Source organism: Saccoglossus kowalevskii, chromosome 4 (genome assembly GCF_978046115.1).
Source record: "Saccoglossus kowalevskii chromosome 4, keSacKowa6.1, whole genome shotgun sequence".
Classification (NCBI taxonomy): Eukaryota; Metazoa; Hemichordata; class Enteropneusta; family Harrimaniidae; genus Saccoglossus; species Saccoglossus kowalevskii.
In genome coordinates, this window is record NC_140644.1 from 11,247,329 (window position 1) to 11,258,123 (window position 10,795).

The window sequence follows — 10,795 nt, forward strand, 5'->3', positions numbered from 1 at the left end:
TGTATCTCATGAAAGTGCTATGATATAGTGGATATATATCACATGAATGTATCTCCTAAAAGTGCTATGATATAGTGGATATATATCACATGAATGTATCTCCTAAAAGTGCTATGATATAGTGGATATATATCACATGAATGTATCTCATGAAAGTGCTATGATATAGTGGATGTATATCACATGAATGTATCTCCTAAAAGTGCTATGATATAGTGGATATATATCACATGAATGTATCTCATGAAAGTACTATGATATAGTGAATATATATCACATGAATGTATCTCATGAAAGTACTATGATATAATAGATATATATCACATGAATGTATCTCATAAAACTACTATGATATAATGGATATATATCACATGAATGTATCTCATGAAAGTACTATGATATAGTGGATATATATCACATGAATGTATCTCATGAAAGTACTATTATATAGTGGATATATATCACATGAATGTATCTCATGAAAGTACTATGATATAGTGGATATATATCACATGAATGTATCTCATGAAAGTACTATGATATAGTGAATATAAATCACATGAATGTATCTCATGAAAGTGCTATGATATAGTGGATATATCACATGAATGTATCTCATGAAAGTGCTATGATATAGTGGATATATCATATGAATGTATCTCATGAAAGTGCTATGATATAGTGGATATATATCACATGAATGTATCTAATGAAAGTGCTATGATATAGTGGATATATATCACATGAATGTATCTCATGAAAGTACTATGATATAGTGAATATATATCACATGAATGTATCTCATGAAAGTACTATGATATAGTGGATATATATCACATGAATGTATCTCATGAAAGTGCTATGATATAATGGATATATATCACATGAATGTATCTCATGAAAGTGCTATGATATAGTGGATATATCACATGAATGTATCTCATGAAAGTACTCTGATATAGTGGATATATATATCACATGAATGTATCTCATGGGAGTGCTATGATATAATGGATATATATATATATATCACATGAATGTATCTCATGAAAGTGCTATGATATAGTGGAAATATATCACATGAATGTATCTCATGAAAGTACTATGATATAATAGATATATATCACATGAATGTATCTCATGAAAGTGCCATGGTATATTTAATATACATCACATGAATGTATCTCATGGGAGTGTCATGATATATTGGATATATATCACATGAATGTATCTCATGAAAGTACTATGATATAGTGGATATATATCACATGAATGTATCTCATGAAAGTACTATGATATAGTGGATATATATCACATGAATGTATCTCTTAAAAGTGCTATGATATAGTGGATATATATCACATGAATGTATCTCCTAAAAGTGCTATGATATAGTGGATATATATCACATGAATGTATCTCCTAAAAGTGCTATGATATAGTGGATATATATCACATGAATGTATCTCATGAAAGTACTACGATATAGTGGATATATATCACATGAATGTATCTCATGAAAGTGCTATGATATAGTGGATATATATCACATGAATGTATCTCCTAAAAGTGCTATGATATAGTGGATATATATCACATGAATGTATCTCCTAAAAGTGCTATGATATAGTGGATATATATCACATGAATGTATCTCATGAAAGTGCTATGATATAGTGGATATATATCACATGAATGTATCTCCTAAAAGTGCTATGATATAGTGGATATATATCACATGAATGTATCTCCTAAAAGTGCTATGATATAGTGGATATATATCACATGAATGTATCTCATGAAAGTGCTATGATATAGTGGATGTATATCACATGAATGTATCTCCTAAAAGTGCTATGATATAGTGGATATATATCACATGAATATATCTCATGAAAGTACTATGATATAGTGAATATATATCACATGAATGTATCTCATGAAAGTACTATGATATAATAGATATATATCACATGAATGTATCTCATAAAACTACTATGATATAATGGATATATATCACATGAATGTATCTCATGAAAGTACTATGATATAGTGGATATATATCACATGAATATATCTCATGAAAGTACTATTATATAGTGGATATATATCACATGAATGTATCTCATGAAAGTACTATGATATAGTGGATATATATCACATGAATGTATCTCATGAAAGTACTATGATATAGTGAATATAAATCACATGAATGTATCTCATGAAAGTGCTATGATATAGTGGATATATCACATGAATGTATCTCATGAAAGTGCTATGATATAGTGGATATATCATATGAATGTATCTCATGAAAGTGCTATGATATAGTGGATATATATCACATGAATGTATCTAATGAAAGTGCTATGATATAGTGGATATATATCACATGAATGTATCTAATGAAAGTGCTATGATATAGTGGATATATATCACATGAATGTATCTCATGAAAGTACTATGATATAGTGAATATATATCACATGAATGTATCTCATGAAAGTACTATGATATAGTGGATATATATCACATGAATGTATCTCATGAAAGTACTCTGATATAGTGGATATATATATCACATGAATGTATCTCATGGGAGTGCTATGATATAATGGATATATATATATATCACATGAATGTATCTCATGAAAGTGCTATGATATAGTGGAAATATATCACATGAATGTATCTCATGAAAGTACTATGATATAATAGATATATATCACATGAATGTATCTCATGAAAGTGCCATGGTATATTTAATATACATCACATGAATGTATCTCATGGGAGTGTCATGATATATTGGATATATATCACATGAATGTATCTCATGAAAGTACTATGATATAGTGGATATATATCACATGAATGTATCTCATGAAAGTACTATGATATAGTGGATATATATCACATGAATGTATCTCTTAAAAGTGCTATGATATAGTGGATATATATCACATGAATGTATCTCCTAAAAGTGCTATGATATAGTGGATATATATCACATGAATGTATCTCCTAAAAGTGCTATGATATAGTGGATATATATCACATGAATGTATCTCATGAAAGTACTACGATATAGTGGATATATATCACATGAATGTATCTCATGAAAGTGCTATGATATAGTGGATATATATCACATGAATGTATCTCCTAAAAGTGCTATGATATAGTGGATATATATCACATGAATGTATCTCCTAAAAGTGCTATGATATAGTGGATATATATCACATGAATGTATCTCATGAAAGTGCTATGATATAGTGGATATATATCACATGAATGTATCTCCTAAAAGTGCTATGATATAGTGGATATATATCACATGAATGTATCTCCTAAAAGTGCTATGATATAGTGGATATATATCACATGAATGTATCTCATGAAAGTGCTATGATATAGTGGATGTATATCACATGAATGTATCTCCTAAAAGTGCTATGATATAGTGGATATATATCACATGAATGTATCTCATGAAAGTACTATGATATAGTGAATATATATCACATGAATGTATCTCATGAAAGTACTATGATATAATAGATATATATCACATGAATGTATCTCATAAAACTACTATGATATAATGGATATATATCACATGAATGTATCTCATGAAAGTACTATGATATAGTGGATATATATCACATGAATATATCTCATGAAAGTACTATTATATAGTGGATATATATCACATGAATGTATCTCATGAAAGTACTATGATATAGTGGATATATATCACATGAATGTATCTCATGAAAGTACTATGATATAGTGAATATAAATCACATGAATGTATCTCATGAAAGTGCTATGATATAGTGGATATATCACATGAATGTATCTCATGAAAGTGCTATGATATAGTGGATATATCATATGAATGTATCTCATGAAAGTGCTATGATATAGTGGATATATATCACATGAATGTATCTAATGAAAGTGCTATGATATAGTGGATATATATCACATGAATGTATCTCATGAAAGTACTATGATATAGTGAATATATATCACATGAATGTATCTCATGAAAGTACTATGATATAGTGGATATATATCACATGAATGTATCTCATGAAAGTGCTATGATATAATGGATATATATCACATGAATGTATCTCATGAAAGTGCTATGATATAGTGGATATATCACATGAATGTATCTCATGAAAGTACTCTGATATAGTGGATATATATATCACATGAATGTATCTCATGGGAGTGCTATGATATAATGGATATATATATATATATCACATGAATGTATCTCATGAAAGTGCTATGATATAGTGGATATATATCACATGAATGTATCTCATGAAAGTACTATGATATAATAGATATATATCACATGAATGTATCTCATGAAAGTACTATGATATAATGGATATATATCACATGAATGTATCTCAAAGTTGGTATGAACGTCACACTTTATGTGTTAATGGTGCACGTCAGTTTCTTTTGTGATTTGAAATTGCCGACTGGTGGTCTTGTTTTTTTTTGTTTTTTTTTCATGGTTCTCCAGCATTACGTGCTCTTTGTCGATTTGTTTATACTATGTAAAATAACAACACGTAGGGGTACATAGGCACGTCAATTTGTTTTGCGTGTTTTGACTTTTGACCGACTGGCGGCCATTTTCTTCCTAAATTTTGTCTCGCACATTCCTCAGGCATGTCTGGGCCAATTTCATTCACATGATATTGTGTGTATGCATTGATTCAAACTGCTCAACTGGTTTATTTGTGGATTATACAATTCTGTACATTTTGTAAATAATCTTATTTCTAGGAGGTGTCACCTACACAAGGTGTCACTTCAGGAGGGTAACACCATATTTCTAACATGCTGTATACTCCCCAACATTTAAATTATAACATATCCACATATTTTATAAGTGACAGTCACTAAAAAACCTAACTGGGACTGTTGGAACATATAACGAATAATTAAATTACTTGTAACGTTTTATATTATCGATTGCAGGATATAGTTAATTCGGATAACATCATCGATGGAGAAGCCGATGTTATGGTACAAGATATCAAAAAATGGATAATCAAAGCTTCTGAACTTAAGATTGATAACGTGATTGGAGAAGGTGGATTTGGAATTGTATTCAGAGCTAAGTACAAGAAAGCCGAGGTCAAAGAAATCACAGTTGCTGTCAAAACCATGAGAGGTATTGACCCATGTGTGTGACAACAACTTAAACAGTTTAGACAATCCCCGCCGATTATCTTCATAGTTCCGTCCGTCATTTCCCCCCAATTCTCGTTAAAACGGGCCCTGAATCAAGGTGATGATATGTAGTTGATATTTATTGTATGAGTGTACCTCCTAACCCAATACTGATTTTGTATAATGCAAATGAGCAGGGGGGCGTAATTCGCACTTGTTTTTTAACTTAACTCTATTTGACAAATGTTAATTAATATGTCTCCTATTAATAATATCTTAATCCATCAGCTTTGTAAAGTCATGAATATGTATAGACGGGGTAGCTTATACGGATTAATCTGTACTATCCACCGTGTTTAAGAACACGTATGGTTTGGGGTTGTAATGGATCGAAGGTTCAGTAGTGAATCACTTTCGTTTGTTTGTATTAAATGCTAGACATTATAGGTATTCCGAGGTTAAATAAAGTGATTGATTGATTGGTTTCGCCACAAAATCCATTTGTACTTATTCCATGTCCTCATGACAATTTATATAGGAATCGTTTTTACTGATTTCAATGCTGATAGTATTAAGACAAGCTTATTTGTCGGATTACTGTATAAGATTTAGGTTTAGAACTCACAAGTTAATAGTATTATTGTACATTTTTTTCTTCAATATTATTATTATTTTTTTGCCTGATGATGGAACCTATCAAAGCAGAAAATATACTTGGCCAATTTGACGGAAATATATTGTGATGAAAGTTACTAATGTGTGCTTGTGTAACTAGGTTGATTTTGACATTTTTCAACTTTCAGGAACCATCCATTAAATAACCAAGAACTTATTCTAACTAAACTTTTTTTATTTCCAAAACTACCACCACAGCAGTTCATTCTTTAGGAAAAAAGCACGACAATATACAATATATTTATGATATACAAATATATGTATGATAACCTTCTGAAACATGCTAACTTGGAGGTTTCAGAAAATGACATTGAATTAGAACATGACCAAGTCAATCAACTTCCAATGTATGCAAAGATATACATTTTTTGATATTGAAATGATGAGAGATGTTTATGAGATTGATCAATTCATAAAAAAAGAATTTGGTGAAATGAGTTTTGGAAATGTTTTATTAAATTCATAAACTTGTAAACCCATAAAATGTTTCGGAACTATGACCACGTAACTTTAATGTAAACATTGTGGCAGCCGATCATGGGCAAACAACAATAGCCCAAGTTCACGCACTTTGCGTCAATCTCACAGTGCCGCCCAACGGTGATTTTTGTGATTTTTTGACGCAAATCAAATCAACAAAACATTTCCAAAATGCGATTCGACAGGTTCTCACGGTTCAAGGGGCAAATAATTAAAAAGCTTTATTATTTTTAAGGTAATTTTTCTGGAATTCTCGTAGTCAATTAGGAATCAAACGTGAATTAATAATAACGGAATTTATCGGAACTATTCATAATTACTCTAATTCCAAAAGTTCGTCACGATATATATAAACTGTAAATTGATGTATTAAAATAGTGTTGTTTCTTTACACCAAACATTCAAACAGTATCACATTGCTGTCTCACACGAAATTGTCATGATATATATACACGCCAAAAATTCCTGTAGTAAAAATTACTGTCCAATAAAAGACACATATAGACTCCCTATGTGATCCACTGTAGCTTTCTTATCAAGTATACAAATTAAAGAGTAAGTTGAGGGTACACAATAGGAAAACGGTTGTCATAGACCTATTCTGCCAACATAGTTGTATGTCTCTTGGAATACCTATCAAATTGAATATCACTAATGTCTTTATTTGTAAATTATTTAGGAAATGCTTCTTCGATGGAGGAAAGATCGTTGTTGTCTGAAGCCTATAACCACATAAGACTCGGCATTCACAATAACATTGTGAATATACATGGAATAGTTGTTAATGATGGTAGGTAGTGAGAGGAATGCATTTACAAACTCATCATAATGCAAAGCCGCGTAAATGTCATAGTGATGACTGGGAGGGACAAGTAGTGAGTAAATGGCGTGTGGGTGCGTGTGCGTACAGAATATACCACACCCTGAACGACCAATGTTAATTACTCATATTCAATATATCCGTGTATTCATATTGTGTCATAACTATCGTTGGTGTGCTCTACAGGTCCATTAAAGTTGGTGGTTGAATATGCCGAACAGGGAGATCTTCTAGCATATCTACACTACTTGGATAAACTAAACAAAGCGCAGAGGTCATTGTTTTCGGAACGTGTTTCCCAAGAGGGATTGTTTCTCACAGATGTCGCAATACACGTGGCTCAGGGATTGGAGTTTTTACATTCCAAGCACGTGAGTAGAGTAACAGTAAAACGTAAAACACTGCGACAACGACTAAGTAGAAAAATATAGTATTTTACCCAGTAAAATTATATTTATCATATTTAGTTAATGTTCACATATAAGTTGTTGAACACACTACATAGTTTATAATTTCATTCAGCTTCTTTCAGTCATAATTCAAGACAAATAAAAAGCAAACAATATGGAGAATATAGAGAATTATCTTTTTTCCGTAAAATTCTTGTGTAATCGGTAATTATGAATGTTTTTAAGAGGTGCATAGGGAATACATTTCGTTATGAATTATTCTTAATATAAATTTCTGAATTATCTTGTCAAAATTAGTTTATTTCAGGGTTTTTTTTTCTCCCAAAAAACGAAAGAATTTACAATGTTGAAAAAAGAATGTCTTTTTCGTCGTGGTGTAAAGGAACAGATAATACACACAACATTGCGTCAATTTGATTGGTGCTACCGAGTCAATACCATTCATGCAGTATGAATGACTGAAGCACAGTGTAATGGGTCATTTGATGCCACGTTGCTATAGCTTCATCCAACGACAAAACGTTCAATGACGTCAATCACTACTTATTATTGGTTGATGACTGATCATAAAATCGAATAAATCAAAGACGTCTCCTTCACCTACGTCCATTTATGTCAAATTCATTTTATACTTCACAAACTCAAATTTGGTCATCCCGGAAGGTTATCCATCGTGACATTGCTGCACGTAATGTAGTTATCTACGGTGATGGTATCGGTAAAATATGTGACCTGGGATTATCTAGAGATGTATATCAGACTATTTATTGCAAAAGACCGAGTCCCTCAGATGAAGAACGAGATATGCAACTTCCTATAAGATGGATGGCACCGGAAACTCTAGCCGGAGACTTTGTCTACTCAAACAAAAGTGATATGTAAGTATGTGGCTTGCCATGTTTTATTATAATGAACACATTTCCTTTGAACATGAAGACTAATATTACAATGCACATATTTCATTTCAGCGTAGTGAGTAATAATATTACTATGAAATATTCAAATTAACCATAAAGTGTATATTTTATTGTTATCAGGTGGTCATATGGAGTATTACTATGGGAGATTTCTGCACTAGGTTAGTTTTTTTTAACATGAATATCGTCATTTTGTTTTCATACTACCATGGGTACTACAGATGGAATTATGTTCGACATAAATGGTTCTGCTATACAATGTTTTGTGTGTTACCTTGATGCTATATATTTTACTCACAATGCAACCGTTGCATTTTAGGTCAGCGTCCATACCACCATGTGAAACCTGAACACCTTTTATCAATAATACGATACGGTAACATAAAACTGAAAAAATGCGCAGGATGCCCGATAGAATTGTAAGTAATTTGTCACAAGCTGTTGCCCGATGCAGTAGACTCATGGAAACGTTGGTTACTTCAGCTATATCACAGCTTAATAACATTCAATCAATGTCACAGTAAATCAGTGAATAAATAAAACATTGTAATAGTAGAATAAACCAATAAATACATAGAATCGAATCAGTTATCTTGACCTAATTCGTAAACTATTGTTATTTGTTTCATATATTTTACAAACACACTAATTTTTATCAGTACTACATTTCAGATACAATGTGATGAAACATTGTTGGCAGGAAGATGTCAAAAATAGACCATCGGCAGGAGAAATGGTCCTGCGGCTAAGACGTCTGAAACACCAAAAGAAGGTGCACGTAGTGATTAATATCTTTGAATTTTGTTGGGAAAACGTCATCACCTCAATCACGACCTATAACAAACAGTGTAATGTAACCGTTGTATGTTACCTGAATCATTGCTGTGTCAGCTTCATAAGTTATTGACATACATTGATGAATTTATAGCCATTTGTTTTTTTATTGATTTACATTTTTTTGTTTCTTGCAGATATATTTCTGTGACCCTATAATACCCGTAGATGTCCTTACTTCTGTGCCAAGACAATCCGTGCCCAGACACAAATACACAAATACGATACAAATAAACTCGATGGAGTTATCAGTGTTTGAGTAAAAATACATGGATGCGTTCCACCTGAAATATTTGTTCTAACGCATAGCTCAGGTCTGAAAGACTAATGTTTCTGGTCAGCGTGCGCACCACCAAAACGTGCGGTCCTTTTCTAAAAATATTTTCGTCACTTCACAGCGTCCCAGTAAATTTTGAACAATTTGAGTAAAATACATGTACGAAGCCTTATACAGTTAATTCAGTTATTCAAAAATATGTATTTTTTTAGTGAAGATAACTTTTCCAGATTACCTAGGATATCTTTTTTTTCTTATATATGGTTCTTTTATTTTTTTTGTTCGTATATCTGAATAGTTGTCTCAATAATAATGTTGATGGTGAAAATAATTGTTCGTTATAAATTCAACCGCGGGTTTCAGATTTCAATAAACTGTTCGATTCGTTTGATATGTATATATTTGTCCCGATAGTAATCATTTTTAATGATTTGTTGTTGAAATAATTGCACCATGCAAAATTACGGCACGCTGTAACTTATGGCGTTACGGTGACAGATGTATAATAAGGATCTTTATTTAACAGACAGCTTTCACATTTCTGTAAGCCAATTCGTGAGCACATATTTTGCTGTGTGAATGAGCTCAAATTTTTAATCTAGTTTACTCGGTAAACAAAATGTATATGTGTAAATCTAGACTGTCAAAGTTAGGACTTTGGGAATTAATTGTTAAATACAATAAAGCTATTCGTATTTGGATGTTTTGTCAAACTTTGCATTTACAATCAGTTCAATTCTATAGTGTAGTGCTACACTACTACAAATATTGCACTAGTCAATGTAAACCCTGCATACACCCCAGATGCTTACTGATTTCAAACAAACTTTGAATTTTTGTAATGTAAAAATAAACTTGTTTATGCAGTTCACCTTATTTGTGTTTAATGGGTGCATATTGAGGTCACTGGTCGCCATATTGTAAATGTAGTCTTCTTCAAAAATCACAAAATATTCTACAGGTCCAGTTCAATCATGAAACTTTGGAGATGTCTACTTAGAATAACTATCTGCCATATTTATAATTTTGAAAAAAAAACCTCTGTATTAATGGTGCGGTTCAGAATTAAAGTTGACCTAAATTGAGATTATTGATGTAAACATTCAAATTTCATCACCAAATTTACTGATTTTTCAGATATTTCAGTGGCGAAAAATCCGCTGGTAAAAAA

The 10,795-nt window shown here is 31.4% G+C and overlaps 1 protein-coding gene across 1 annotated transcript in view; it reads left to right on the plus strand.

Moving 5' to 3' along the window:
• LOC102809259 (uncharacterized) overlaps positions 1-10,495 on the plus strand; it is an 83,016-nt gene extending 72,521 nt beyond the window's left edge. The window contains exons 13-20 of the mRNA XM_085497761.1: positions 5,017-5,212; positions 7,046-7,156; positions 7,373-7,557; positions 8,260-8,474; positions 8,634-8,674; positions 8,833-8,932; positions 9,186-9,285; positions 9,485-10,495. Coding sequence (XP_085353887.1) covers positions 5,017-5,212; positions 7,046-7,156; positions 7,373-7,557; positions 8,260-8,474; positions 8,634-8,674; positions 8,833-8,932; positions 9,186-9,285; positions 9,485-9,610 — 1,074 coding nt within the window. The 3' untranslated portion in view covers positions 9,611-10,495. The remainder of the gene's footprint in view (positions 1-5,016; positions 5,213-7,045; positions 7,157-7,372; positions 7,558-8,259; positions 8,475-8,633; positions 8,675-8,832; positions 8,933-9,185; positions 9,286-9,484) is intronic.
• The last annotated feature ends 300 nt before the right edge of the window (positions 10,496-10,795 follow it).